Source organism: Hermetia illucens, chromosome 2, assembly GCF_905115235.1.
Source record: "Hermetia illucens chromosome 2, iHerIll2.2.curated.20191125, whole genome shotgun sequence".
NCBI classification, from domain to species: domain Eukaryota; kingdom Metazoa; phylum Arthropoda; class Insecta; order Diptera; family Stratiomyidae; genus Hermetia; species Hermetia illucens.
The window spans coordinates 180,493,602-180,521,175 of NC_051850.1; the positions used below are offsets into that span (position 1 = coordinate 180,493,602).

Below are 27,574 nucleotides of genomic sequence, written 5' to 3' on the forward strand. Positions count from 1 at the left end.
GAAGGACTCGAGTCAGGATAGCGGCTCACCCGTAATTGGCTATCCACACATGTACAGCAAGCAAGCAGGCAATTTTTGTAAGGGGTTCACCAAACCTATTGATTTTGATCCTCCAAAGGATTGATGACCGATGCAATTTCATTTTCATTTTTATAAGATAATTAGTAATAATCCGTATAAAGGGATCAATTTTCAGAAGTGAATAAGCTCGTCCTCTCCTTTAAATTGAATACGTTTTTTTAATTTATTTCATCAGCCTCTTAGAGGTCTGTTTGAGTTGTTTGGGATTGGAACAGGTTGAAGAAGTTTAATCCTTTTCAGATTTCGTAATCAGGTCAGATCAAATCAAATGAGAGGAATAAATTGGATTGAAAATGAAAATATTAATTAAAAAATTGCTATTTCTGTAGCAAAAGCTGAAGTTGCATAAAACACGTTTCTCCTTTCGTTCCCACTTGAAAAACTGTTGCGCTCCTCCACGCAACTTTATTTGAAAAGCCCTCCCAGGACTACTCAACTGGAGCATGCTTCATGGTCTGCTCCTTTGGCTCTTCATTCGGGAGCTAGTTCCACTAAACCCAATCCAGATTCCCAGATTCAATTATTTATCCAAGCAATTTATTCACACCAAAAACCATCCTTCTCGAGTGCCATAAAGCCCCCACCACGGCACAAAAATAAAGCCAAGCACATACACTCCTTTCACCCATTCAGGACTGCTCTCCTACACTAGAACTTTTAATGATGCTGAAGGAGTAATTATAATGAGATCTAGATGACATATTCAGTTGAAGAATCTCATTTCCTGCCGAGGCGGTAACTACATAACTAGACGGGAACTGTGTAGGCATAGTGGTAGCCGATTGTGCCAGGCGAAACGCCAGAGTAGACATCAAAAGCCCAGGTAATGAGCATGTAATTATAATTTCCTGGATGGTCTCGTAAGGATACCACATAAGTGTAGTTCAAGTGAAATAAATTACCATAGAAGTTAGTTAGAACACAATATTAAGCATAAACTATACGCAGTTAAGGGCTGCTAAGAAGGCTGTCGATTAGGACGAAAATATGACCAGAAACATTTTATGCCTTGGCAGAGGGTTGAGGGAAGCAATTTAAATTACTTACGATGGGCCCGAAACTTCTCGAACCGAGCGGATTTTTCAAGGATTTGCTTTCAGGAATGGACCTTTTAGGCACTCTTGCATAAAATTATTCTTGCCTTTAATTAGTCATGGTATTTGTGCGGAATTTTGAATATGATATGCTTTTAAAAGCCCGGATTTTGTAGATTAATGAGCAGAGATAGGTTTAGACGTTTATTGCAAGCATCTACTTATGACTCTTTCAGAAACACTTGAGACTAGGATTTCTTGAAAATTGTACAATCTGCATAAATTACACGCATTTTCCCAGGCTTAGACACCCACAATTCAGCACCGATGAACAGCCTGCAGAACTGCTCGATAAAAGTATCAATTGTTCGATAAAAAGCTCGTTATCTGAGGAATGGAAATTTCAAGACAGAAAGACTTCAGGACCATCTTCTTAAAAAGTATCTGAACGCATGAATACATATTCTTCCGAAACTTTTCGGGAAGAATTTTGAAGGCCCTTTTTGAATATGATGCAAGTATTTTACATTGCAAATTCCCATAGACTGAATCTTATTTAATTGTGAAGATAAGTTGGAGCCAGAGGAGAGATGGCAAATCAACAACGAAATTCTTAAGGAGTTTTTCTCCAAAAAAAATTTCATAACATTTTCGAAAAGGATCGTTTGAGATGCAGGATTTGTAGAGAAGATTTACTGTGGGTCCACTTCAATAAACATATTATGAGACAGTGGGCTTTAGTAAGATGAGCACAAAACATCTATAAGATTCTAATGCAGAGTATTTGGTGGAGGACATCTCCATTCGTCGAAATATTTAAAGAGTCCATTAAAGGAAGGAGTCTGTGGAAAATAGTTAACGAACATCGGCATTGAAAGGGACCATTTTCTCATAGTCGTTCTCATGTCTTTAGTTCGTCCGCTTGTAGCGGAAAAGAATGCTCGCCCGGATGTCGTCCAACGGTACGAAAGCTCTCTTCCTGCGCAAAGGACACACACTTTAGACAACTGGAATTCCAAAACCTGCTCCTAATGGGTGGAAGAAAGGGATGATATTTAAGATTCCGAAGAAAGACATCCGTTTTGAGTGCGACAACTGAATAGGTATTCGCATATTTCGCATTATGTCACGCAGTGGCTCTCGTTAGCTCAGAGTGGCTGACGCGGAGGAGGAGTGCAATATATAGTTGCCCTTCGCTCATTAGTGGGGTAAAGCGCGTCAAGCACACCTGTGCGCCATCGCTCGTGATTACCTGAAATGCGCCTCAGCTCCCCGCCATGAGTTCCCGAGACGCTCGCACTCGTCCCCCACTTGTGGGCATAGCCCGCAATAGAATTGTCGTCACCCCTTAATCCACTGTCACTTTCGTCTTCCTATCATATCGCATACGAATGCCAAGTCTGTACGGCGACCAAGTTCCTCGTTTGAGATAGTGTCAGGTCAGCGTACGCCAATAATACGATGCAGATGGGTATCGACGAAACCTTGGAGCTTTTTAGTAACAGTGGAATTCAATTTCCAAGTACTACTCCCATAAATTAATACAGAAAGAACACTAGTACAGGACAGTCTCGTCTTGATCTTGGTGTTGAGATAACTGCACTTCCAGATTTTAGACGGGGCAGCAAAAGCGGAACTTGCGTTGTTAATGCATCGGCCGGCTGAAACCACGCTTCCTAGATATAAAAATTGGTGGACGCCTTCGATGCTCTGCCCTTTGATGCAGATAGGGAGAGTGCGATGACCCGACAGACTGACTTGGACTTGGTTTTGTTGGTATCAATTTCCAGTCCTACTCTACTTGTTTCTCTTTCCAAATCCAGACGTCATCAGCGTAGTACAGGTGTTTGAGTAATGATATCATTGTCCATTGAATTCTTCCAGGTCCTCTGGACAAGGCAGCATCAACAATTTCTCCGATAACAGGAAGAAATAACATCTTTGACAGGATGCAAGTCTGGCTCTCTCCACTTTGAACCTGAAAATCCTCCGAGATTTTGCCGCGATGCAGCACGTGACAATAACTATTAGATTCTGTGGTTTGCCCTCTTACGTAGAGCACTCCAGATACACTCCTTTTTCACGGAACTGCATGGAACGCGCAAACATCCCTCCATTTGCCACACTCAAAATATTTGCCCTATTTTGGAACGATTATCCCTTTCTTCCATTCCCTGGGAAAGGTTTGAGATTCCCAAGATTTTCGTACGAGTGGAAGTAGCGGATCTGAAGTGACTGCAGGTGCAATAATAAATAATTTTTCAGGTAGACTGCAAGGCCAGTGAGTTTACTCCGTTTCAGTTCATTGATTACCGAAATTATTTATCTTCTGCTTGGAAAAACAGTCCGTATCCGAATGTTACAGTGACTAGCCATTTCATCCAGAAGAGGGGGTACTTTACCGGATGTAATACGGTTAAGAAGAAGCTCCTTCATCATGCAGTGTACAGTTCGATGCGATCTGCGGCATCTTTCGCTTCCCTGACCTGAGCAATAGCAATTCTCTTTTTTCATGGCGTACACTACGCTGAACTTCTCGGGATTTCCCTCAGTATAAGTGTTCGAGTGCGTCACGCCCACCATCACTCGTAGCGATCAGTAGAGCCCTCAACCCCTTCCATTCATTGATCCGCTTTCACGACTCCACAGTCGGCCTGATCGTCAACGACCTGTGTAGCACCCGACAAAAGAGCATTTTTATTGATGACCCAATGCTAATCGATATCTTCAGGCGCGTTAGTCAGTAGATCAGCCGTTCAATCAGCAAGATAGCTGTTGTTAAACTTAGGGGATCGTAGCTCCCCAACCCTCCGAGAAGTGGCGGGCGCAACACATAAGTAAACCTAAGCGACCGTCAGATGGTAATCCCTTTCGAGGCCACTGTCAGCATCTCCCTTGTTACGCACATCCAGGAGATGACTTCAAAAACTATTGCTGATTACGAAGTGGTCGATCTGATAGTTTGCACGGCATAGTTCAATTGAAACCCAAATGACCTTGTGGTAGGCCGTGTGCTGGAACAATGTGCCACCAATGACGAGGGGGCGGAAATTGCAGAAATCCACGAGCCTCAGACCGTTGCGGTTGCCCGTGTTTCCTCATCACATGCCCAATGAAGGTGTTGTCAGACCTCACCTTGCCGTTCAATCACCCATCATGATCAGATTGCCACCTTTAAAAAGCCTCCCCTTAACCGCGTTTAATTGCTCGTAGAAAGCACTCTTTTCTACTACATCGGACGTCTCCGTTGCTACTTAGCATTGTACAACTGTGATGGTCCTAAATCTGGACCAAAATCTTGCAGTTACAATTCTGTCAAAAACTGCCTCCCAGGTCCAGAGAGCGAGTTTTGTGGTAGCCGTCAGAAAAACGACTGAACAGGCATCTAAGTGCATTAACTACGAGGGTAACGACTACTCCGCAAACTACAGGAAATGCCCTGGGTTTGTCCAGGTTGTGACAAGAAGAAAAGCACAAAAACGTGCGCCTCCCATCCGCCGTCTTCCCATAACTGCCTCCTGTCCCTCTGGTTGCCTAACAACGAATTCCGCCTTAACCCTTCCGTCTGTGTCCTTCGCAGACGCTGGAAGAAGCGGAACCTCCCTCCATGTACCTACCCGTATAAACCACCCCACTAGCATCTCCAATCCTGACTTCCTTCAGTTCGCCAGGAAATCGCAAGAATTCTTGCAGATGTTCAACTCAATGGTCGGTATCTTGACATCCATTTATGGACGTTAAGATAATCGAGTTGAACATCAACTCCACCATCGACCGAGCTAGCAGACATGAGTTCGAGCTATTTCTTGACGAGCATAAACCCCATGTAGTTCTCCTATGTAAAACTAGGTTGAACTCTAGATACAAACCTTCTTTTCCCAATTTCAACCTCTTCCGGACTGACCGACCAACGGCCAACCCTCAAGGTCGCAATACCAGCCGTGAAACGGCCATTTCCGTCTCTGAAAAATTCCTAGTCACATAAATACACCCACCTCCCAACACCTTTAAATCAATTGAAGCCATCCTCATCTACTTCGGATCCCAATCAACCTTCGTCTTCGTCGCCTCCGTTTACTACCCTAACCTATCCCACGAAACACACGATTTCCACCGCATCAACTCCCGATGCGCTTTTCAACCCCTCCCTCCCGGAAAACAATGGTCCTTAATGATCGGTGGAGACCACACATCCGTCCTGGTTCGATGCACGATCGAACCAGAACGGGGGCTAGCTGCACCGTTCCCTCACAACCTCCCATCCCACCGTCAATCTAGCCCATTTCAGTCGGGTCTTTCGAACCTTCAACAAAGGCTGCTAACGTTCCTACCTAGATTACTTTCTGATTAGCGTTAACCTAACTGTTATTCGCAACCTAAGCACTTTTCCCTTCCTCGAAACAGTCCCTGGCACTAGCGACTATGATGCCGTAATCCTAGCTATCAAGCGCTCGAACCGAGTGTTTTGTTCCACCCGCCCTCAGTTCCTGGCTTCCAGCGCGTAAACTGGAAACACATCAACATGGCCCTCAAAGCTAAATTTCAACCCCACCTACTCCCATCCAGCAGTACAGTTTCCACCGCGAAAAAGTCCTCATCCTCTACACCCAGTATCTCCACAACCGCATTTCCAACACTGAATTGAACCCCGGTACATACTGGGAACTCAGGAAAATCTGCTCGCGTTTATGTAAATCTGTGCAACAAAACGCTATCCCACCCCAAAACATCCCCTTTACAGAAAAGGTGAACGTCCTCGCTGACCACTTCCTCCAAGCACACCACTGTACCTTCCACTTGTGTGAACCAGATTTCGACAACGAGGTAAGCGGAAAAATCCTCCAACTCCTTTTCCTCCCTTCCTTCCACATCCTTCAACCCGCAAAAACTCCCTTTAATCAAACATTCGACGACCTAAGTCAGCGCAAAAGTATCATCCACTTTGCCAGTTCAAACTACGTCATGACATCCATTGCCACTTCAAAAAGTAAAAAATCGGTTAGACTTGACAGAATCCTCTCTATCGTCCTAAAGAAATGCATTCCCAGCACTGCTCCCATCATGTCCTCCATGATCAACCACTGAACAGATTGGAAGAGTGTTCGGATAGTTCCTATCCCCAAGAAGAACCAGAACCCTCTAAATCCCTATTTCGATTATATCATCCTCCGCCAATATCTTCAAGCGGACCCTAAAAGCCATCATCGACAAGCACTGTGACCCAAATAATTCACTCCCCGATTTTCAATTCGTCGACCCAAGCACCCGGTTGAGCATGTACTTCTCGTGCTCAAATCGGACGTTCTCCTGGTCCTCAACCGGGAGACGCCGGTCACAGCCTGTCTCCTCGACATAAAGAAGGCTTTCGACTCCATCTGGCAATATGGACTTCTTTATAAACTTTCCGAAATCCTCCATTTCCATTTGCACCTCAGCAAGCTAATTCTTAACTTTCTTGACGGGCGGAAATTCCAAGTCCAACTTCAACAGCACCTCTCTTCTCCGTATTCAAGTCCATCAGGGATCACGGTAGAATTACCCAAACCAACCCCAAACCCAAATCCTTTACTTTTCCACTTTTACTGGTGAAGCCCATCTGAATTTCTATTTTGACGAGCTTTACCCTTACTTTACCCACTCGAAACTCTCGCCAAACCCACAGAAATGCGAAACTATCGTATTCTACAGTAACGCAAAGATTACGTCAAAAATAAGGAGTGACAGATCAACCCTATCCCTCAAAATTCACAACACCCCAATCCCAACCGTAAATGAAATCACCTACCTTGGGGTGACAATGAATTCCCGCCTATCATATTCCATTGATTTCAACGAAAAAAACGGGTAGAATTAGTTCATACACCCAATATAGGTATACGTTTTCCGTTCCTGTCAGTTTGACCCTGATTAGGCCACTGGAACTCAGATCCGGCCACAGAAAAGCATCCAGGCATGAGCTTTCTGGTGAGAATACATGTTCCATGTGTGTGCCTATTAGGGTGCCTTGTGCTTCAGAATAAATTGTAATATTTACTTGGAAGCCTTTTGGCAATTCTGGGTCGTCCAATTCAGGGCTCCAGCATTAATGTGACGTCGATACCACCGTCTTGGAGGAAAACAAGCAGGTTAACTGAGGTGCATTTAGAAGGCTGGAAATTTATCTGCTCTACCCTTACCATGATCTGCTTGGGTAGGGCGATCGTCACTCCTCGTTGAACCCTGATTTTCATGACCCTAAATAAAACGAACCGCACTTTTTAGTCCACCTTTCGCCATCCCTCCAGGCACTCTTCATTTGTTCGAATTAATGAAGGTTGGCTGTTCACCGGGGGTTTCTCCTCTTTGATTATCACCCTACCATCCATGGGGATTCTGGGGCTTTGCAGGTGCAAAGGCTCGCCAAGAGCTTGGCCCCATGTATGCGAATCTTCGGCAAACAAATGCAAACAACCGGTCTCTCGGGAAACTAGTCGTATGGGACAACAATCTACCAGTCTTCGATGATCTTAGCAACATACGAATGGAATAAATCCTTGGAGAATTGGTCTTTATATGATATCAGGTAGAACGCATGGTGCCCCTTGGATGAATCAAAGCAGGGGATGAATCTCTTTTGTTATCCCTTCCTGTAAAGAAGATGCTCGACAACCTTCTCCGAAAGGCTGAACTACCATCCGCCAGTTCCATCCATAAAGGACTCTGGCCGCGCCGGTGAAGATGTTCGCATTGTACACCCCGTCTGAATCCTTGCACCTTTTGCTCCTTTCGCTTTGTTTTTAGATCTGGTCTTTAGGGTTTGAAGACGGTACGTTTCACCTTCTGCTGGATTTCCCGGCATTTGTTGTGGTATTCCTCTACAATCGACTGGTAATAGGGGTTAATAGGACAGCTAGCTATTCGCGTAAGTGTAGTTTATATAATTTCTAATCACCATAAGGGAGAAAGCTTCGGGGTCCTTCGGGGAACTTACTGCAAAGACCAGGTTTTCACTACTTTGAACCTAAGTATTGGGGAAACGAAGTACCCTTTTTGAAGTGAGTTTGACAGTTTGCATTGAGTGCTAAGTAGTTTACATGAAGGTCATTGCCTTCTTTAACCCGAGGTAATATATACGAAGGACATGCAAAACCATTCCGACAAAGTACTCAAATATTTTCGTTCATTATTCAGAGAAGCCACCATAAAAACTGAAAGCTTTTATTTTTAACATTTATGCATTCCAGGAAGCGTAAACTGCAACAGGAAAACTACATGATTTAATTTCCGTATTTCATTCTGATCGGCGCCTATATCCTGCTCCAATGATGCTGCAGCTGTTGTCCGGGGTAATCGAAATACGGACGATGAAGTCAAGTCATAAAGTGTACATTGCAGTCAGAATCCTGGCGTATATCATGGATATGTGCATTGCATTGTTTGCATATGATTTTGCGTGTAAGTGACATGCATGGCCACTTTTGTTTTATTATGACAACATTGACATGTCCGCTTGATGGTGCGCTGTATCAATGGATTCGTGGAGGCCTGTCACACACCGGACGTGAGAAACCTGAGAAGGACATGCAACGAGATATCGAGTGCTGGGAATTAGCGGACCAAGGACATCTCCTCTAGCAGTATCCATCCTGTGCACACTTCCATGGATTCGATTTCGGATCAAGTTCCAGTCGGATAAATCGCTATTGACAGAGGAATTTTATGGAATGGGAGCTAACATCAAGGATATACGAAGGATAGCATGTTATCAGTAACATTATGCTATTGGCGGCATAAGGGTCCTTCATGTGGGACATACCTGCGTGTCGTGTCAGATGGTATAGTGGCGACAGGACAATGCATTTTCCCATTGAAGGTTCTCCAGGATCGTATAAGTGTCTGAGTACATTCTCTATATTACATGAGTAAACATTTACTAAACTGATTAAAGCTTACCTTGTAGGATCCCAAATGTTCAACGACACAAGGCAAATTGGCGTCACGTCCCACTGCAACTGTTACGTTCGGAATAGGCTGTGCAAACCTGGGCTCATCCATCATAACTGGAAAAGGAAAATCAATAAGAGAATTGGAATTAATATTTGAGGAGGTTGCAAGGAGTAGTTGGATGAGGGGCATTAATTGTTTGAAGTCTCAAGGGAGCCAATTTTGGTAGAACTTAGACAACACGCTTGGTAGAAACTGATGTGTGGGAGACATATTTGTTGTTTGCCGATAGACATGTTGTTCGGGGCTTTTCAATTATCATATGGAAGTGAATGCCTAAATTAAGATACCCGAAAGTGTGTCTGGAGCAAATTAAAAGTGGAAGTCGTAAAAGGTTTACGTCTGTATCGATAAGAAGCATGGCAATCCTTCATTCTTATATTGAACCCAAGGAACCTCGTGTGCTTCTCGAGATGATCTACTTTTCAATTTCAGTTTTAGGTGTCATTCGTTCCAACCAGCGCAATTCCTTGAATATTTTGATTTCTAAGCATTATATGAAGACATTCATCTGCAAACTATCTCAACAAGGACCTCTCAAGCACTAAAAATGTGCACTGGATTCGGCGACTCTATTAAGAAACTAATTGGAACGCGAAATTCATATTTCCCTTCTTTCTTAGTCTAATTGAGGCAGAAGTAATGAGTTGTAACGTCTCCTTGCGAGGCTTGCTTGAATTGCAGCTGCTTCCACTGCATAACATCTCGCCTAGTCTATGTTACGCTTGAGAACAGTCCTTCCCTGAAGATTTTTCATTCGTACTTTTTCCTTCTTTTTTTTTTCATTTTCTTCTCTGGGATTCCTTATGGCTTCACATAACTCCTAATTGTCCTTAAACACTCCCCACACCAGCGACAGCAGGAGCAAGGAGAAAGCACGCCGTATCCTTGATTTGGAAATATGCCAACGAGTTGCTGTTTTGAGAATGTTGACCGCACCGTTAGGAGAAGTTAAACTTTGTCGGTCGTTTGCAGATACGAAGGACAAAAATAGCCAGTGAAGAAAGGCAAAATTGAATTCACCATTAGCATGGAAGTATATCAGGAATGTAATCAAAACTCAGTTGACTAGATGAGTGCGATGCAGGACGGGGTGTAGTGCAAATAATTACTTATTTCACAAATTTAGTTTATGATGCTTTCAGGAGTGGGAGAGGTTGCAGGCTTGATAATTGCCTAGGGTCGGAATATTTGCCTGGGAATAGCGAATATGAAGGCATCCCATCTAGCGTCAAATTGAATTTGAATGCGGAAATGTTTGTGCAGATTTTACTTATTCATAATGGCGAGCGAAATATTAATACATCATTGCCAATTGAGGAATGAAGTAATTATTTGTGGTGCTGGAACTGATTTAGAGAGTCCTGCGACTCATACATTATCAAAAGGGATAAGGGTAACTTATTTTTGGGTTCTGATAGGAAAAGGGTTTTTACTTTTCTTCTTCTGAAGCCTGTGTCCTGTCCGGTAGTGGGATCGGCCCGTCTGAATAAGGTCCTCCACCTTTCTCGGTCGTAAGACTGGTCCGGGCGGAGTTGGGTAGCTTCTGGTCAGCTTTTAGACCGATTTTCATCGACTTATAAGTCGTACATGTATACGTTTACTTGCATGACCGAGCGGTCTAAGACGCTTCATCTGCATCCATCTAACTCAAAATCTTTGCTTCTGTAATTGCAAGTCGGGGTTCATTATTTTTGGTGGTTACCTAGCACTCGGAACTCTAGAGGGCAAGAGATCGAACGGTGCTGTTCAAGATTTTGGATCCGAAGTGTTCGATGAAGGTGGTTTATTGGGATGGACACCACATGAAGAAATTTCATGCCGAAGCTCACCATTGACGCAAAGAATGGATCAAAGGCGTTTAAATTTCTCTGTTCTAGGCAAGTCAATACTGCAGCAGGGATTGCCTACGAGTCATTGCGGTCGGTCAACAGGACCATCATTAATTGGCTAAATAGTTAGCATCCTTTTCTTGTTTTCGCTTTGATCGTCACTATCAGTTAGAGCTGTTGAAGTCCTTCGGGTTGCAGTGAGTCCTGGAGAGCACCTGCGACATCATGGCTTGCGCGGACTCGGGATCGTTGAAGGTTTGTCCGCTACGGCCGATAAAGTCCATTAGGTATACGCACGCCCCGTCGTGGCAGAAGTACCTAAAGACACACCTCGGGAGGTTAACTACTTCAGTGAAACGGTAACTGCACTGGCGGATGCAGTCTCGAAGTTTACGGTGAGTAGGTAGTAGGGGAGGGGTGCGTTTGGGAGGTTGATCTCAATCGCAGTCACGGTCAAGGTCTGCTTTCCGAAAACGCCAGGATCCTCATCGGCCTGGACGATTTGCAGATACTACCGTCAAGTCTGAGCTCAAGACACTAAATATCCCACTGGATGCATTTTTGTTGCAACGAAAAGCTAGGCTCGCTGGGTGCGGCAGTACCACGCGCCGTGAGTAATGGACTACGCCGAATGTGACAATTCGTTTTGGCGGACATTAGCACCCTCATTTTACGCGAAGTCTTCCTGTGTCGCTGTTGGTGGATCTGCAGAACATGTCAGTAGTAGACCCCGCAACCTCTTTAATGTTGTCAGGGAGAATTTCTACCCCCACTTGTGCAAACGACACTTTCGCTATTATTTTCGAAGACGTTTCCGACCATCGTATTCGTGCCTTTCTCAGAAAATACAGCAACTTCACTACTGAAAGTAGTTTTTCCCAGCCGGTTAAGAACGATTTGCAGCACCACACCAACACTACCGGCTCGCCAATTTTCTCAAAGGTGCGTCCTCTTTCACCGCAGAAGCTAGCTGTTGCAAGAAAGGGGCTCGATTATTTAATGAAAAGGTGCAGACCTTTCAATAGTGTTGAACGGCGAATGGAGATCATGCAGAGATTACAAGCGTCTTAACTGTCAGACAATTCCCGACCAGTATCCTATTCCACTCATGCATGAGTTAGCGCAATCACTTGCAAACTGCCGTATTTTCACAACCTCGGATCTAGCCAAGGCGTACCATCAAATCCCTTCCGCTTCCGAAGACATCCCGAAAACGGCTATGTGCACATTTTTCGGACTCTTCGAATACAGTTTCGGCTTCTGCAACGCTGCGCAGACATTCCAGAGATTCATCCACTCTGTCCTGCGAAAATTAAACTTTTGTTTCATCTTCATGGGTAGCGTTTTGGTCGCTTCTTCTTCCGAAGCTGAGCATTTGGAAAGAAGATGTTGAAAAATGCACTCAAGAGTTTTCAACATCTCCTTCAAGCCGGACTCGTTCTAAACGTTGAAAAATGTAGATTCCTACAGAAGCGGATGAAAATTCCCGGCCACTTGATTACCCCTGACGAAATTCAACCTGACCCAGACAAAGTTCAGGCGATTAAGAGTTTTTCAGTACCAACAACGGTGAAGGATCTGCGAAAGGTTCTTGGGCATCTTAAATTTCTATCGTCATTGCCTGCCCAAGGCCGCTCATCAATCCTCAACGCTTACTTGTCTGGGTCCAAAACCAAAGATTCGCGGGAGGTTGCGTGGTCTGCTGAGGCTATCCAGGCATTTGATACAGTCGAACAACAGCTTGTTAATGCATCCGTGCGGTATTTTTCTCGGTCCGATGCACTCCTATCAATGTTCGTCGATGCCTTAGACACAGCCGTAGGCGCCGCTCTTCAGCAACGGGTGAATAAAACCTAGCAACCGTTGAACTTTTTTTTGAAACAACTCAACCCAGCTCAACGTAACTACTGGACCTACGATCGTGAGCTACTCGCCGCGTACCTCTCTAATAGATCCGTCACCTTGAGAGCAGGCCATTCACTGTGTTCACGGCCAACAAGCCCCTTACATTCACGCTTAACCAAAAGCCTGATAAAGCGTCTCCTTGCCAATTTGGGCAGCTGAGCTTCATCCGCCAGTTTGCTTCTAATATCCACCACGTGTCTAGAAAAGACAACGCCTTTTCAAACGCTTTGTCTCGAATCTTGGAGGTCACAGTCCCTGCCACGGTCGATTATACGGTAATGGCCGAGGCGCAGAAAGACGACGTACAGCTTCAGGGGCTGAGGGCAAACTTCAAATATAAGTTCAAGGAGTTTCCTATCTTCGGATCAAACTTCTACTTACTCTGCGAGACTCCAAAGGACCTAGGCCATTTATTCTGGCCGATTTTCGCAGGAAATTATTTCACTCAGTACTCGATTTTGCACATCCAGGTATCAGGACGACGAACCGATTAGTCATTGGAAAATACTGCTGGTCGTCCATGAACAAGGACGTAAAATCTTGGTCAGGACATACTCAGCAAGCATGTAAGAAAGGAAGTAGGCCACCAAGTGCTTCCAGACCATCCTTATCGACATCACTGGCTCTTTGCGAAACCCGCGTGGGTACAAGTGTTGCCTTACAATCATCGACAGGTTTACACGGTGGCCTGAAGCAATACCTCTGACTAACATTATGGCACAATCATGTGCCGAGGCCTTCTGCCGAGACTGGATTCTGCGCTTTGGTGTACCAACCGCAATCATCGCGGTCCGGGGAATGCAGTTTGAGTGTACTTTTTTCTCGGAGTTAGGCAAGTCCTTGTGTTCCAAACCTCAAAGGACTACTGTATACCATCTGCAGTCCAATGGGATACTGAAACGCTAGCATGAGATACTAAAGGCTGCGTTGATGGCGACGATCCGTCGCCTTTCGTCCTTCTCGCCCTCTGCACTGCTCACCGAAAGGAATTTACGGCTAGCCCCGCGGGGTTGGTGTACGAGGAGAATCTGCAACTCTCCTCTGACCCTGTGCCGGATATCATAGCAGGGTTAAGTGACTTCAACATGCTGCGCCTGCTCAAAGACGCGGTTTCGAAACTGCCGATTTCACCTTCGCGACAAACGATGGTGGAGGTCGACACCCCCAAGGCCATTTAATGTTTAAGAGTGAAAAATGTAAAATAGACCAGGGCCGAATAAAGTACGGTTGACAAGCAAATATACAGCAAGCAGTAAATAGTTAGGCGTCTGGAGTGTTCATGGGCACAATTTTACACCCTCTCTGCCTGTAGGCAAAAATGGCCGCAGGGAAGTAGATTACGGTATACGGCATCGAAAACCAAGTACCGATGGGTTTTGAGAACGGGGGAGGGTCTTTTTCATCATCATCATTATCAATGGGCGGCCTGGTCTAATTATACTTCAAGTTAAAGTTGCATAATTCGGTAAGTCCTCGAGCCTCTGCGCGGTGGCCGCTGGGAACCGTCTTCGAACGGGCCAAGAGAGTGTAGGAGCGGACTGAAGTAGGCTCATCCAACTGACGAGGATCTGTTTGCCTGCTGGTCATGTGTTAGGGGTAAGTTGATCTGCCGGTCTGGTCTTTAGTATACAAACTCTTAATACATTGGGCACCTTAAGTTTCAAATATGACCCTTGGTGGCCGGGCTAGACAGGGTGGACATTCTTTTCTGACTATTCGTGGGATCAGGGCACAGATAATTTACAAAAATATGATATAAATTAACTAACCGAAGAGAGAAGAAGAGGTTGTGATGCCAGGCGCGTCATCGGTAGACGTGCTGTTGACATCGAGTCAGGAGACAGTAGCCGACGAGGGCAGTACAACCGGTGCATTCGTAGCACTGCTGTACTGAAACCAACCGCAGAGACCCAGAGCGAGGCGGCAGATCGACTGGTGGTTTCCATCTTGGACCAGACATAACCTTAAACCGCCGACATCGGGGCATTTGTCAAAAGGAACCGACAAGTCCGTCGTTCCCCGGAAATGGACTAAGAAGCGAAAGTCCACTGGAGTTCTGCTCAAAAGCTAGTACCAAAAGTCCATACATATTCCCAGCAGGATTGTTAAGAATAAGAAGGCTTATACTGTCGAATTGCGGGATGAAAAGGACTTCGGTACAACAAACGCCTGCCAGACGAGCAGAAGGTAAAGTCCACCATTCTCAAACGTAATCGATCTCAAGACGAGATCGCACAATTACACAGGCGGAGGAGAGTGGGCAAGAGCTTGGAAGCTAAGCGACCTCTGGAGAAAGGTAAACGGTAACAGTCAGCCGTCGAGCCACGAACTGGGAAACTCTTCAGCGACGTGACCAGCAGCCACTTTCGTGTGCCGCTAGCGGATGGCGATTCCCCTGGCGGCAAACTAGCGCCGCAGGTGTGGACCAGTGTTGAGACCAGATTGTCGGAGACGGTCATTGAGCATCCCCTGGACGCACAAAGGCAAACGGGGCCCATTCCCTGCTTTGATTCCTCTCAGGTGGTCCGCGGGTTTCATGTTATAGCTTGCGAGGATCAATTCCTCAGGGAGTTTTTTAGTTCATGCGTCGCAAAGGTCACAAGGAGGGCGTAAAACTCAAAGTCATACCCTACGACCTGATCCCCTGGAGACCGGCCGCTCGCATGTCATTACCAAAAATCCGCATGGATAAGGACAGCCTTATGTAATTGCTGGGCCTTCAGAACCCCAAGATTCCCATGGACGACTGGATGGTTGTCAAGGACGAATAGCCAACCTTTCTTGCTCCGTTTAAACGGAGAGTGTTGAGAGGCACTGAAAAAGGTAAACTATAAAGTGCGGTTCGAAGTCAGGAACGAAAAGGTGAAAGCGTTCCGTTCTGCAAACCCGGACGAGGACTAGGATCCAATAGACGCTGTCAACGAGCTGTTGGAGGAGATGAAGAACTGGAGAGTATCTGACTGGAGATCCTTCAGACATCATAGATGGATACTTTTGAATCTAGATCTCGCCGCAGAGGTCTCCAAACACTTGAGAGACACCAAGTTTATCGAATGGAAGAAATTTGGTCAAATTATCGAAAACAAACTCTCCGGTGCACAAATTGGCAAGATTGGCAGGACAGACGTACTGTAGTCAAAGGGCGGGGATTTGGGAAAAGCATTTGATATTGCCTTTAAAGTCTCGTGCCCTACTTAATACAGCAAGAGGACACAGTCAGCGTGGTGGAATGAAGAACTTCCCAGCATCTATAAGCTGATCAAGAAGATGTTCACCATCTGTTACAGGCGTAAATATTGGCGGCCATACACGGTATGACTGAAGAAGTACAAGTCGGCCATTAAGGATTAGATCCCCGGACGAGCGGCTTTCATACCAAAAGTGGACAGTTCCGGCAATGAGTCCGCAAAGGACTTTCAATTAATCTTTCGTGTTGAAAACCCTGGAACGTATCCTAAATATTCAGTTAAGGACGTAACTACCTCTGTCTCAAACTTCGATTTTGAAAATGAGAAAGACCATGCTAATTCAGTTACAGTCTCGAACCACTCCAATCCACGTTCGCTCAGCTCACCAATATCCCGCTAATTCTTTTCTGGCCCACACAATGAACCCAGGGTCCATCATCAGTTGGAGCAACAAAAAAAGTTACTTGTATTTGGCACCTGTATCTGGTTCTTCATGGCACCGGCCTTGGTCCACCAACAAAAATTCTGCATTATCAGTCTCTGTTCACAACAAACGCTAGAAATGCATTTAATAATATTGTCAGGTCTATGATGAAAACAACAACAAGGTCGGCTAATGATGATTTTTCCAATATCTGAAATGGATTTTAGGGGTTTGCTAGGGGTAAAGCTTTCAACAGGAAAAGGATGCTGCAACTAATTATATGTAGGTCAGTTGTAGCCGCCAATATTCTCGTTTGAATTCTAGCTTTTCCTTGTTTTTATAAATAGAAAACTCACTGGCTATTCTTCTCCAGATTCTAAAGCCCCATTTTGCTATCAAAATCCCTTCCAATTGCCCCATTATCCCCAACAAAAAATTCAAATCGATTGAGCATCATTTCATCAATTTAATCAAGCTCATTATAATTTAAATCTGGTGCGGTTTTATTTCCAAATAAGAATACCATTTTCGCCACACAATAGCAATTAAATGGAAAAATCATTTGTATCACACAATTATCGGCGGATCGAATTTCCCAGCATACGAAATGTTTGGAAAACACGCTTTTTTCTCTGCTTCTCTCTGGTAACTCACTAGTCGAAGTAATCCCCTCCAATTAAGTGTGTCTTTCGTGCAACAGCTAAGCCTCAAGTGGAAATGTAGCGGAAAATAGCCGTTAAATGGAAAGCTGGTAGAAACGGAAACCTCCCTTCATTATTCTCGGTTAGTTTCAACCGGTGGGTGCAAATGCGAGTACTTAAGGGGGTTGAGAAAACTTTTCATATAATATGCCCACTGATGTGCGGAAATCGACGTGTGCTTGATTTTTATAGGGGTTCCAGTTGGGGGTTGGTTTCTTAGAAATGTTGATAGTCCACCCTCTAGGCCTCTGAGTCTGTAGTGATGTAGCAAGAGGCGCAATTATTTCTTCCGTAGCGATGGAAGATTGAAGAGAGCAACCAGGGGTTCCCGAACCAGTTGTTATCCTAAGTTAGTTATCCTAAGATTGACAGATAGAAATGGCCTCTCTCTCCCTTAAGTTAGACAGCTGGAATGCTATCATAAAGTGCATGCATCTGACAAAGTGCAACTCATAGTAGGTGGAACGTGACGATGACCAATAACCCTGGCTTCGGAGGACTCACTGAACTCAAATTTACTGCAAACGACTCCCGATTGGAAAGTAGAAATAGCTATCCTTGCTGTGCAATCCTCCCTTAAACCACTAACTGAAAACTGGAAACGGCATAACAAGAATTTAACGAGGTATTTCCATCACGACACAGTCAGAGGCGAATGTTTACCAGAGGCAGCAATGGTAACAGCAGCAGCAGCCAACAATCGGTAATCAGCAGGAGGACGTAGCTGGATGCCGTAACAATTCAGGACTAATTTATAGTTCTTAATCGCGTGACTGCAAGGAATTGAGTTTCCTCGTTGGGTTTTAACGCGGCATTTCCTTCCAGATTTTTCCCCATCTAATGTTTGTTTTATTCCCATTTTTCTAGTTCATTCTGGCGCGTTTGCTAGTTCCCGGATTTATCTAAACATTTATGTTGCTCGTTAATAAACATGCCATATTAGAAAGCGTTCCTGAAATATTGAGCACTCCATTTATATTGTAAATCGTTTTGCGGTCTGTTGCACAAAGTAGGGGATGCATGGCGGGGGAGAACGGTTCAGGGCTTGAAAATGGCCACCTGTTTGTTAATAAGTTACGGACCTAATTTTCACTCTGAAATTAAGTTGCGGGAGAAACTAGAAAATTGAGTTGAATTAATTGCAAATTAGAGAATGCTGTAATGCTGGGTCGGCTTAATTATGCCAGTTTAATTGTAATTCGTGGAGGAATTAATCCAGACGCGAGAGGTTTGAGGGGGGGGGGGGCGAAATGCAGAGTCAGTCTGCGGCTCTCTCATCAGCGTTTTAAGTTGTTTGGATTACATTATCCTGGTTTATGGTAATGCTTTGAACGTAATTAGTGGAGTTATAATCCTATGATTTAGACTCGGTTTTAAGGAGTTAAAACCTCCATGTTTTTCCCCACCTTCATTTGATTGCTAGGGGTGTTAGTTAGTCTCATATCTAATTAACAGATTATAATATTTTCCTCTATAAGACATTATACATGATTTCAGTGAGTGAGGCTCTATAAAGACCTCACCTTTGCTTCGAAGCGGAAGCCCGATAACGCGTCCCTTTGCCAATTTTCGTCACATGAGCTCTGCCAGCCAGTTCAGTTCCGACATTCAACACGGGTCTAAGAAGGACAACATAGTTACTGACGTTCCCTGAGTGGTCCCTTGTTGCAGAGGTGAAGATACCGCCACCGTCGAATTTTCGAAAATGGCGTAGGCGCAGAATGTGACGCAGTTCTTCAGAGCCTCAAAGCCAACTCTAAATATATTTTCAGGGACTTTCCTACCTTTGGCTCAATGTTCAGTATATTCTGCGAGACCTCAGATAAGAGATGAAGACCATATATATACTATCACGATAAGGAAGTATTTCACGCGGTTCATGGTCTACCTCGCCCAGGTATCCCGAATTGGAGTCCAGAATAACCTCAACACCTGGATTCTGTTAGGCAGCAAAGCAGAAGAGAGAGCCGATAGACCAGGGATTTTCCTCATTATCGCCGTTCCTGGTTCGGATATTAATAAGGTTCGGGAAAAACGGGCTGCTAGCTCTAGTACGGGCTTGGGACCGTCACTTTAACGTCTTCGATCCTAAAACTATGGAAGAAAACGTGCAGCCCACAACGTCTTCATCTAAATCGTTGATGCGGTGCAATATCTCTCACTTATCAGTTGTCGGATCAGTAGCTGCAAGACATGACGTACAAAAGAGAACTGAGCGCCCGAGTTACGAACCCTGGGAGACGCATCAAATCCTTTGCTGGAATAGAGAACAACCCAGACGATAACACCTAACATGACTGAAGCTTTTGAAGAGAGCTGACCATTCATGATTCTAAAGAATGGTAAAACACCCATGGTGGAAATCGAATTTGTCGAAGCAGAGGCGAACGAGATGGATATTTGTCAATTGAACTCTAAGGTTTGATTCAGCTGTCAGCTGGAATCGGTACGAAGAGGCTCAAAAACTTCTAAAGAAAAGCATAAGATCGGAACAATCATCAAGGAGTCGCTTCTGTGAAGTGACCTACTCTCTTCAGGCAGCCCCAAAGCTAAACGGATCCTTGTCAAAGAACAATATCAACATCTGGATTATCTACGTTTACAGAGCGAAAGGTACCCAGAAAGTGATGAAGAAACAGCAAACCATTTGCTTGATGTGCACTTCCCAGGCATCCAAAAACTCATCCTGCGGCCGGCAGATACATACATCCCTCAACCCGAAGATTGGACTCTGTTATGCAAAATAGTTTCACGGGAACCAGTGAAATGGCCATTTAACTCGTTCCATAGATACAAGTCTGCGGGTCCGGGTCGCGTGATTCCTGCTCTAATAATATATATACCGTGCTCGCCAAGCACATGCTTATATTCTAACCAATTGGCTTTATCTGGAAGTAATATTAACTCTTCAACCAAGGAAACCCACTTGCATAGACGCAAAAAACTTCCGTCCGATCAATCAAACTTCCTTTCTGGAGGACTGGAGAAACAAGTAGATCGGTTCATGAGGGATACAAATATCCATAGGTAGCCACTTCACTGTAGGCAACCAGCCTACCAGAAAGGCAAATCCACATTGAGAAGGCGATGTCCGATAAAGAAGACTGCTGAGGTGTATTCATGGACATCGAGGGCACCTTCAATTATTCCTCAGTGATTTGTAATGTGGCAAGAGAGTATGGCATCGTTTCATTGTTAATCAGTTGGACCCTTCTCATGTTAGAGTGCAAATAGATCCACATATTGGTCGGACAGCAGCACGGGTTTATAAGACCTCGATCCACTGCTAACAATCTTCTGGACTTCGCTAATTTTGTGGCCAAATGCCTCAACTCTCGGCAACTCTTATTTACATTGATTTTTCTAAGGCCTTCGATTCCGTTAACCACCAGATACTATTGTCCAAACTCACCTCTCTCAACATTCCTCCATGACTTATTACATGGCTTGCCTCCTACCGCTCCTTCCGATCCTGTAGAGTTTACTATGATGGTTGCACTTCTAGTCCTTTTCCCGTCTCCTCTGGTGTCCCATAAGGGTCCATTCTAGGACCTCTTCTATTTTTATGCTTTATTAACGACCTCCTCTCTGTCTTTACTTGTCCTTCCATGTTAAATTAAGTTGGCTCTAATGTCAGCAAATGCCACTCGATATATTTTTTTGAGAATTGCGGGGTCATAAGTCTGCGTCAACTTGATGCCGGACCGGACCAAATGGGGAGCAATTTACTCCCTCTTTTTTTGGTCCACGGACCCCTCGTTTAGGGCTTAGCATCCAAACTTTAAAAAAATGTCAGGCCATGACGGCTTTACGGTTTCTTACCAGGGCAGAGGAAAATCGTCAGATGCTGCCTCACCTCTGCCCTTGGAGCAGAGTGACCGAAGCGGCTCGCAGATGTTAAGTGCTCACTTTATTTAATTCGCAGGACACAGGTCTGGCCAAGCTCTGGTCAATAGTATGGGCGGATTTGCGCTCAAATATAATTCATAGTTGTGTTCTGCGAATTATATAGAATGAGCACTTAACATCTGCGAGCCGCTTTGGTTACTTTGCTCCCAGGGAAGAGGTGAGGCAGCGTCTGACGATTTTCTTCTGCTCTGGTAAGAAACTGTAAAGCCGTCATCACCTAATATAGCCACTCGATACGTTACCCGCTTGAAACCTCTTCCACCCCTTTCTCCCACTCTTTTGGTTGTTGCTCTCTGTCCTAAATTATCTCTATCCTCGACCTGGACGTAACCTTCGACGATAAACTCCGTTTTGACAGCCAATATTTCGATGTCACCAACCGTGCTTCCAAAACGTCAGGTTTCATACTGCGTTTCTGCACTGATTTTACCTAGGTCCAACCTTCCATAATGCTTTTTAACTCCTTCGTGAGAAGTATTTTTGAGTATTGTTCCGTGATTTGGTCCCTCTTCCGTAATTGTGATTATCTTGTGAAGATACTGTGAAAATTCACCCGCTCAATCTTCTTTAGGAAGACCCCCCCCCTTCTCGTGGTGACTAACCCAGCTGCGTGCGTATCTTTCGTCTCGTTTAATTAATAAACTGCTGACGTAGATTCAAAGGTTCGATTGCCTAAGTATTATTGGAGCAATGAGTAGTACGCCGACCACGGCACTCGAAGATATCACAAATCTGCCCCCCTTATTTTGAGGAGAAATGGAAAGCAGCTAACGTCGCATATAGGCTTCATTGTATTCCCGCGTGGAAAGGCGGCCAACAATACGGTCATGCGTCCATCTGACCAGTCAAAACATACTTGGAAATATTGAAATGGGAAGTGGTATGCCACGCGTAAGTACCATTTACCTCCATGCTGCATCTAACTTCCCATTTGTATTGCTCATATGCTGCTCAAAGGTTTCTCGATGGTACTTTACCTCTTTCGTTTTTCAAAAGGGGGACCTAAATCCGCTTTGTTGTCTTCCAATTGGCATTTTTTCAAACTTGACATGTGATCAGGATCTGAACGCTTTGTGTTAATTTTGTCAAGACAAGAAAAGTACGCCCTAAGGGGTCAACAGGTTACCGGGGGCGAAGACTCTCCTTTCTAGTCTAGAGCCTCTGTCTTTCTAGAATTCCGAAATGTTGCATCACAAAAAAGGTCGCGTGAATGTCCTGAAGTAACCAATGCCCGGATAACACAGGTATCACTTCTGTGCATGTTCGAGGGCAAAAACTCGCTCTTGTGGAAGTCGCTGAGCAAAAGGCGGGGAAGCTCTTTAACGGCGGCAAAATCAAAACTTGGATGAGTAGTATGCGGATAACCCCCACCAAGTGTTACAGATGTCTGGACTATAGACACGTTTGCAAATTTCAGGGAGCGTGACAGGAAGACCCCACGCCGCAGATGCGGTCGGTAGATGACCAAGCGAAGACTTTCAACGAAAAGAGAATTGCGTTCTCCACAAGTGTCGTATCACGCGGTGTATGCAATGTGGGTTCGGGCGGTGTCCAGCCTTCAGGGCGGAATTAGAAAGAGCTAGGACGCGACTAGTATGATCCGTTTCCTACAAATTACTATGCGCCAGAAAAAAAACGCTAACAAGCTTCGCTGGGGGAGATAAAAGCTGATCTAGTGTTAATCAGCGAACAATACCAGAACAAAGACCCGAAGAAGTAGCTTTGTCTGTATTTGGTGTTTAGGGAAAATTTTTTTTAGCATTTTAGTTAAATGCCGAATGAGAAGATTCTGACGCAGACTCGATGTCCTGAAGGATGCATTTTCGCGCCTGGAGGGGCGAATCCTGGTAGTAGTCGACTTTTATGTTAGGGTCCTTGAGAGAAGAGGGAAGCGGATTTTTAAGGGCCGGATCTACGCCAACACTAATGCGCCCAAGTTGCGAAAGAAGAATCCCTGCCGCAATTTTTGCATCGGGATCTCTGGCATTGTCATTAACTGGCGATGAGTTTTAGAAGACTTCTCAGCAAGTAACGACCAGTACATTGAATTCGAAGTGGTTGATGCTATTTGTCGGTGTGCGCCAACCTGGCGTGTGGAACGTCGCGAGGGCGAACATCGGGAGATTCGTGGAAGTTCTTGTAACAGCCCGAGTCATCCTTGAGGGCACTGCGGAGGGTGGTAGAGTTACAGCTAGCACTGTCCTAAATTGAATGGTAAACCTGATAACGACAGCCTGTAAGTTTCCATGTTCAAAAGGGTTCCCAGCCGCGACAAGCCTTCCATGTACTGTGGGACGCCAGAAATTTCCAACCAATGGAAGGAGTGTCATAAGCTTCGTCGTTTCACACAACGTTTACAGGCCCGTGAGAGGCAGGTGTTATAAAGGCAGAGTACAGATTAGCAAGAAGGAGACTCTGTAGCAGGATAAATAAAAGCAAGCTCGCGGGGACCACTCCCTGTTCTATGAGATGCTAAGATGGAGATCACGTCTAGATGAGCACAGGAATCCATTCTAGGGCCAGACCTCTGGAAATCTTTTTACGATAACCCGTTGAAACTCGACATGCCAGAATAGTCGCGCCTGGTCTGTTATGCAAAGAACTTTGCGGCATTTGTTGCCGAACGCACTGTTGAACAGGCGTAAAGCACACTCGCCATGTTGATGCGACAGATAAGTAAAGGTATGACTGCTTCTGGCTTCAGCCTTGCACTGGAAAAAATTGAAGTAGTCATCTTGACCAGAAGGGGAATCCTGACCCCTGACCCTGATATCGGTCGGTGATTTGACTATAGAGTCAAAACCAGCAGTTAAATACCTTGGTTTAATACTCTACTTGGAGGTGACCTTTTTGGAGCAAATGGAAGAACGAGGTTGGAGGTTTATCGTAAGCGCTTTGTCCAAATGCAGAGACAGGGAATTTTGTGAGTGGCGTCTGATTATCGCACTGTCTCAGAACAAGCCGTGATGGTGATCGCGGAAGTGATTCCTGCTGTCTTCCCTGCTTAGGAACTTAAAATCATCTACAACCGTAAGAGCGACGATTGAGAAGAGATAGTTGCCGGTGAGGAACGCTAATGCACATTTACCGAGTGGAAAATTTCTTTGCAAAATGACAGAAGCGATAGTTGTACTGCGCGGCTCATCGGCAATTTAGATTTGTGGCTGAATCAACAGCATAGTGAGATTGAGTACATTCTTACCCAACTTCTAAGTGGGCTTCCGTCAGTAGCTTTATGCAGGTACAGGGAATCTTCCTCCGGACAATATTGTCAGAGAGATGCTGAGGAGCGCTGGCCCGAAGTAATGTGTCGAGCGGTTCCAGGCTAGTCCTCTCATGACGGGGAGGTGTTTAGTTGGTAATCCGGCGGCGTTGTGGGAGTTCAACATTCTGTGCACAAACGCATTCACTTGCCATTCTCAAAAAAAAAATCCTCAGATTGCATTATCTTTCTCACTCCTTCCCTAGTCAAGGTATTCCTTGATAGTCTGGAGGCATACATGAATTCGGTTCCGGATTATCCTTAAAATCTTTTTCTAATCAGAACTAGAGAATGAATGGTTTTTCTTTCAATTTTCAATTTCAATTTAATTGTGACCTTGGTTTTTCCAAGATATATTCACATAAACACTCAATCTGCAGTATTGCTTCTATTTTAAGGTGCTTTTTTCTTAGGTTCACCTTTCAAGTTCCCATAGATTGCTGAATAAATAATGAACGCGTAATTGACACAACGTATACCGATTAAAGCAGTTAACGTAGGCAATTGATATCGTTTCAACAATATTCGCTATTTTTGGACAATATTTATGGAATACTGAATTGGTCCCCCATCCACAAAAGGCAAGACGAGGAGATAAGACGGAGCGAATCCTTGTGATCCATATTACAATTATCAACACATATGAGGGCTAGAAAAAGCAAATTACAATCCAGTATAGTATTATCCTAGAAGCAGGGGTATCCGTTCCCACAAGAAGGTTCCACAAAAGTACCAACAAAGGCTCGAAGCTCTTATGAATGCGCTGAACCCAGTGTCTCCGTCACTATTGTGGTAATTGTTTAATAAGGTTGTAATCACATATGCCTGTGTTGTCTGGTTTGCGAAAGGATCATTCTCCTACGTATGACTCTCCGTCCGTACAAGGATGTTTACGTTGTCTTTGCCGGTTGAAATGCGGTTGGTTCCATGTGTTGTTATTTCGGCAACACAAATGTTTCCGGGGGTGTTAATATTAGATGAGAGTGTTACGTCCCGTTTGGCTAGTGAACTCCACAACTACCGGCAAGGGTGCAATTTAGAATATTAAATGTGCACCGAACACAACACAAGAAAATCAATATTTTCTCGCAAGCACAGCAGTGTTTAGTGGGCCGTAAAGTTTTTCGAAAACTAGTGATGCATTTGGCAAATAACTTTTGGCAATTCATGTTGGAAACTTCAATTGAAAGTTATTGTTGTGTGAATGCCTTCAGCGGGTAATGATAGACATTCGCAACCAGTGCATCATATGCGTCGCTGGAGGATAAATGGGGATAGAAAATCAGGACTAGTTTATTCATCTGCAGCAGCTTAAATTTTAAAATAATTACTTGAAGTTACCACTATGGTAACTTAAAGTAATTGGGATGAGAACAAGATATATGATTGACAGTTTGGTTTTTTCTGTTGGAATTTTTGAGAAATTTTGAGCTTCCCATTGCATCCATGGGGATGAACAAAGTGAACATTCAAGGTGACTATTGCCAATCGAGAAAGCAAAGCTAACAAATTCAACATACTGAAAAACTTTTGAATTTGGACCATTCAGTACTGTTGGTACCTAAGAGCAAATACGTGCCTTCCAAAACATCTGAACTTGCATCAGAATGGACGGACAAAAAAATCAACCATTACCCGATATCGCACGGGTGAAATATTAAGAATGAAGTTAATAACAACTTGTCCGCGTGATAAGTACGTCTCTACCAGCACGTCACCACACTGCTAAGGGTTGAGAATGCCCTCAGACCACATACTGACAGACCGAATCAATTGAGAGAGACCGTCTTCCATTTTTTTTGGTCAAGCACCCAATTTTCGAAAATAGTTACTCAGTTGATAGATCAAAAATCTGCGTCTGCCAAGTTAGGCCTGAAGCAGGTGGTTTTCCCTTCGTACTTCTGTTGTGTCTACGAATGTATGTAGGGATCCATTAACAACTGTATGGCATTATAAAGATGTCTGGCCAACTTCCCTCTATTGATGCGTCACACCACTCACTTGATCATCAACGCTTGGTGCGAGCGGACGTGTTGAAGAATGAATATTTCAGTTTAATTTCCTTGTTATTTCTTTAAAATGGAGAAAGTTTTTATATATTCAGTGTGGATTCCTTCTTTTAGTTCTATCGATCAAGTCAGCGTCCACCACACATTCTACATGTATATAAAGGTGTAACCGACACCTGTCAACCAATTTCGGAACCGTTCTTAGTTATGTGATTCAACTCAGTAACGAAGTCAGAAGTAAGCGGTAATGAAACTCTAAGGTCAGTTGCGTGTTAAATGCTGGAAGGTGGGAAGAGTTACGATATGGCAGCAAACGGTGAAATCTAAATACTAATTGACCCCCAATTTCGAGTAACTCTACATCGGCAGAAGAGGCTCTGTCGAGATCGATCTACATAACTCGTAAAACAAAGACCATAGAAGGGGATTATGAATTATCTAAGGAGAAAACAAAATCAAACGACTGGGTAAAACCAATATCTAACCCACTGGTAAGCTGAGGTCTGACGTTTGAAAAGATAATGTCTCCGGCCAAAATTCCTTCGAGCAAACTGCCTCGGAGGAAACAATAAACCTCGGTTTATACCAAAGTTGAGGAAAAAATATCGTCACAGATGCGCCATCTGTGACTAACGACAAGTCACAGGCATATCTGACGATCCCCCCTTTTTAAAAGAAAAGAAAGTTCGATCGGCAATTGTTATGTCTTAATTTGCAGCCAATGGGTGGGTTTTGTAGCGGTATGAATAATTTGGGAGGAAGCTCCTAGATCGGATACCGGTTGTTGCGCCGTTGATGATGATCTCTAGTTATGTCTCCTTCTAGTTGTGAGGCCCGAGCTTTCTTGGCTTTTCAGATTAGAAGCATAATTGGCTTAAGGTTTCGGAATAACTTGTTGCTTACAATAAATCCAATACCTTTACCTGGATGATGTTAGGCAGCAGAGCAGGTAAGAGAGAGAGAGAGATGCTAACAGGAAAAACGGGCTGCAGCTTTAGGGATCTTACAAATGTCGGCTCCTAAGGCTACCTCGTGGCATTTTCATCTAAAACGTAGATGAGGTATAATATTTCTCAAATAAACACAGTCAAGCCGCCAGTGGACTAACTATTGGTGAGATAGTTTGCTTCTGCTAATTAATTTGCTTCTGTCGTATGTAGTCGATTACGACGGTATGGTGAAAGTGATTCCACATGTATCCAGAATGCAATTTGCGCGAGGTACCAGCGAAAACCTTTTCAGATTA

The 27,574-nt window shown here is 44.4% G+C and overlaps 1 protein-coding gene across 1 annotated transcript in view; it reads right to left on the minus strand.

The window, feature by feature from the left end:
* The window catches only part of LOC119648962 (lachesin), a 220,066-nt gene that overhangs the window by 68,011 nt on the left and 124,481 nt on the right, over positions 1-27,574 (minus strand). Inside the window, exon 3 of the mRNA XM_038050882.1 lies at positions 9,048-9,154. Coding sequence (XP_037906810.1) covers positions 9,048-9,154 — 107 coding nt within the window. The remainder of the gene's footprint in view (positions 1-9,047; positions 9,155-27,574) is intronic.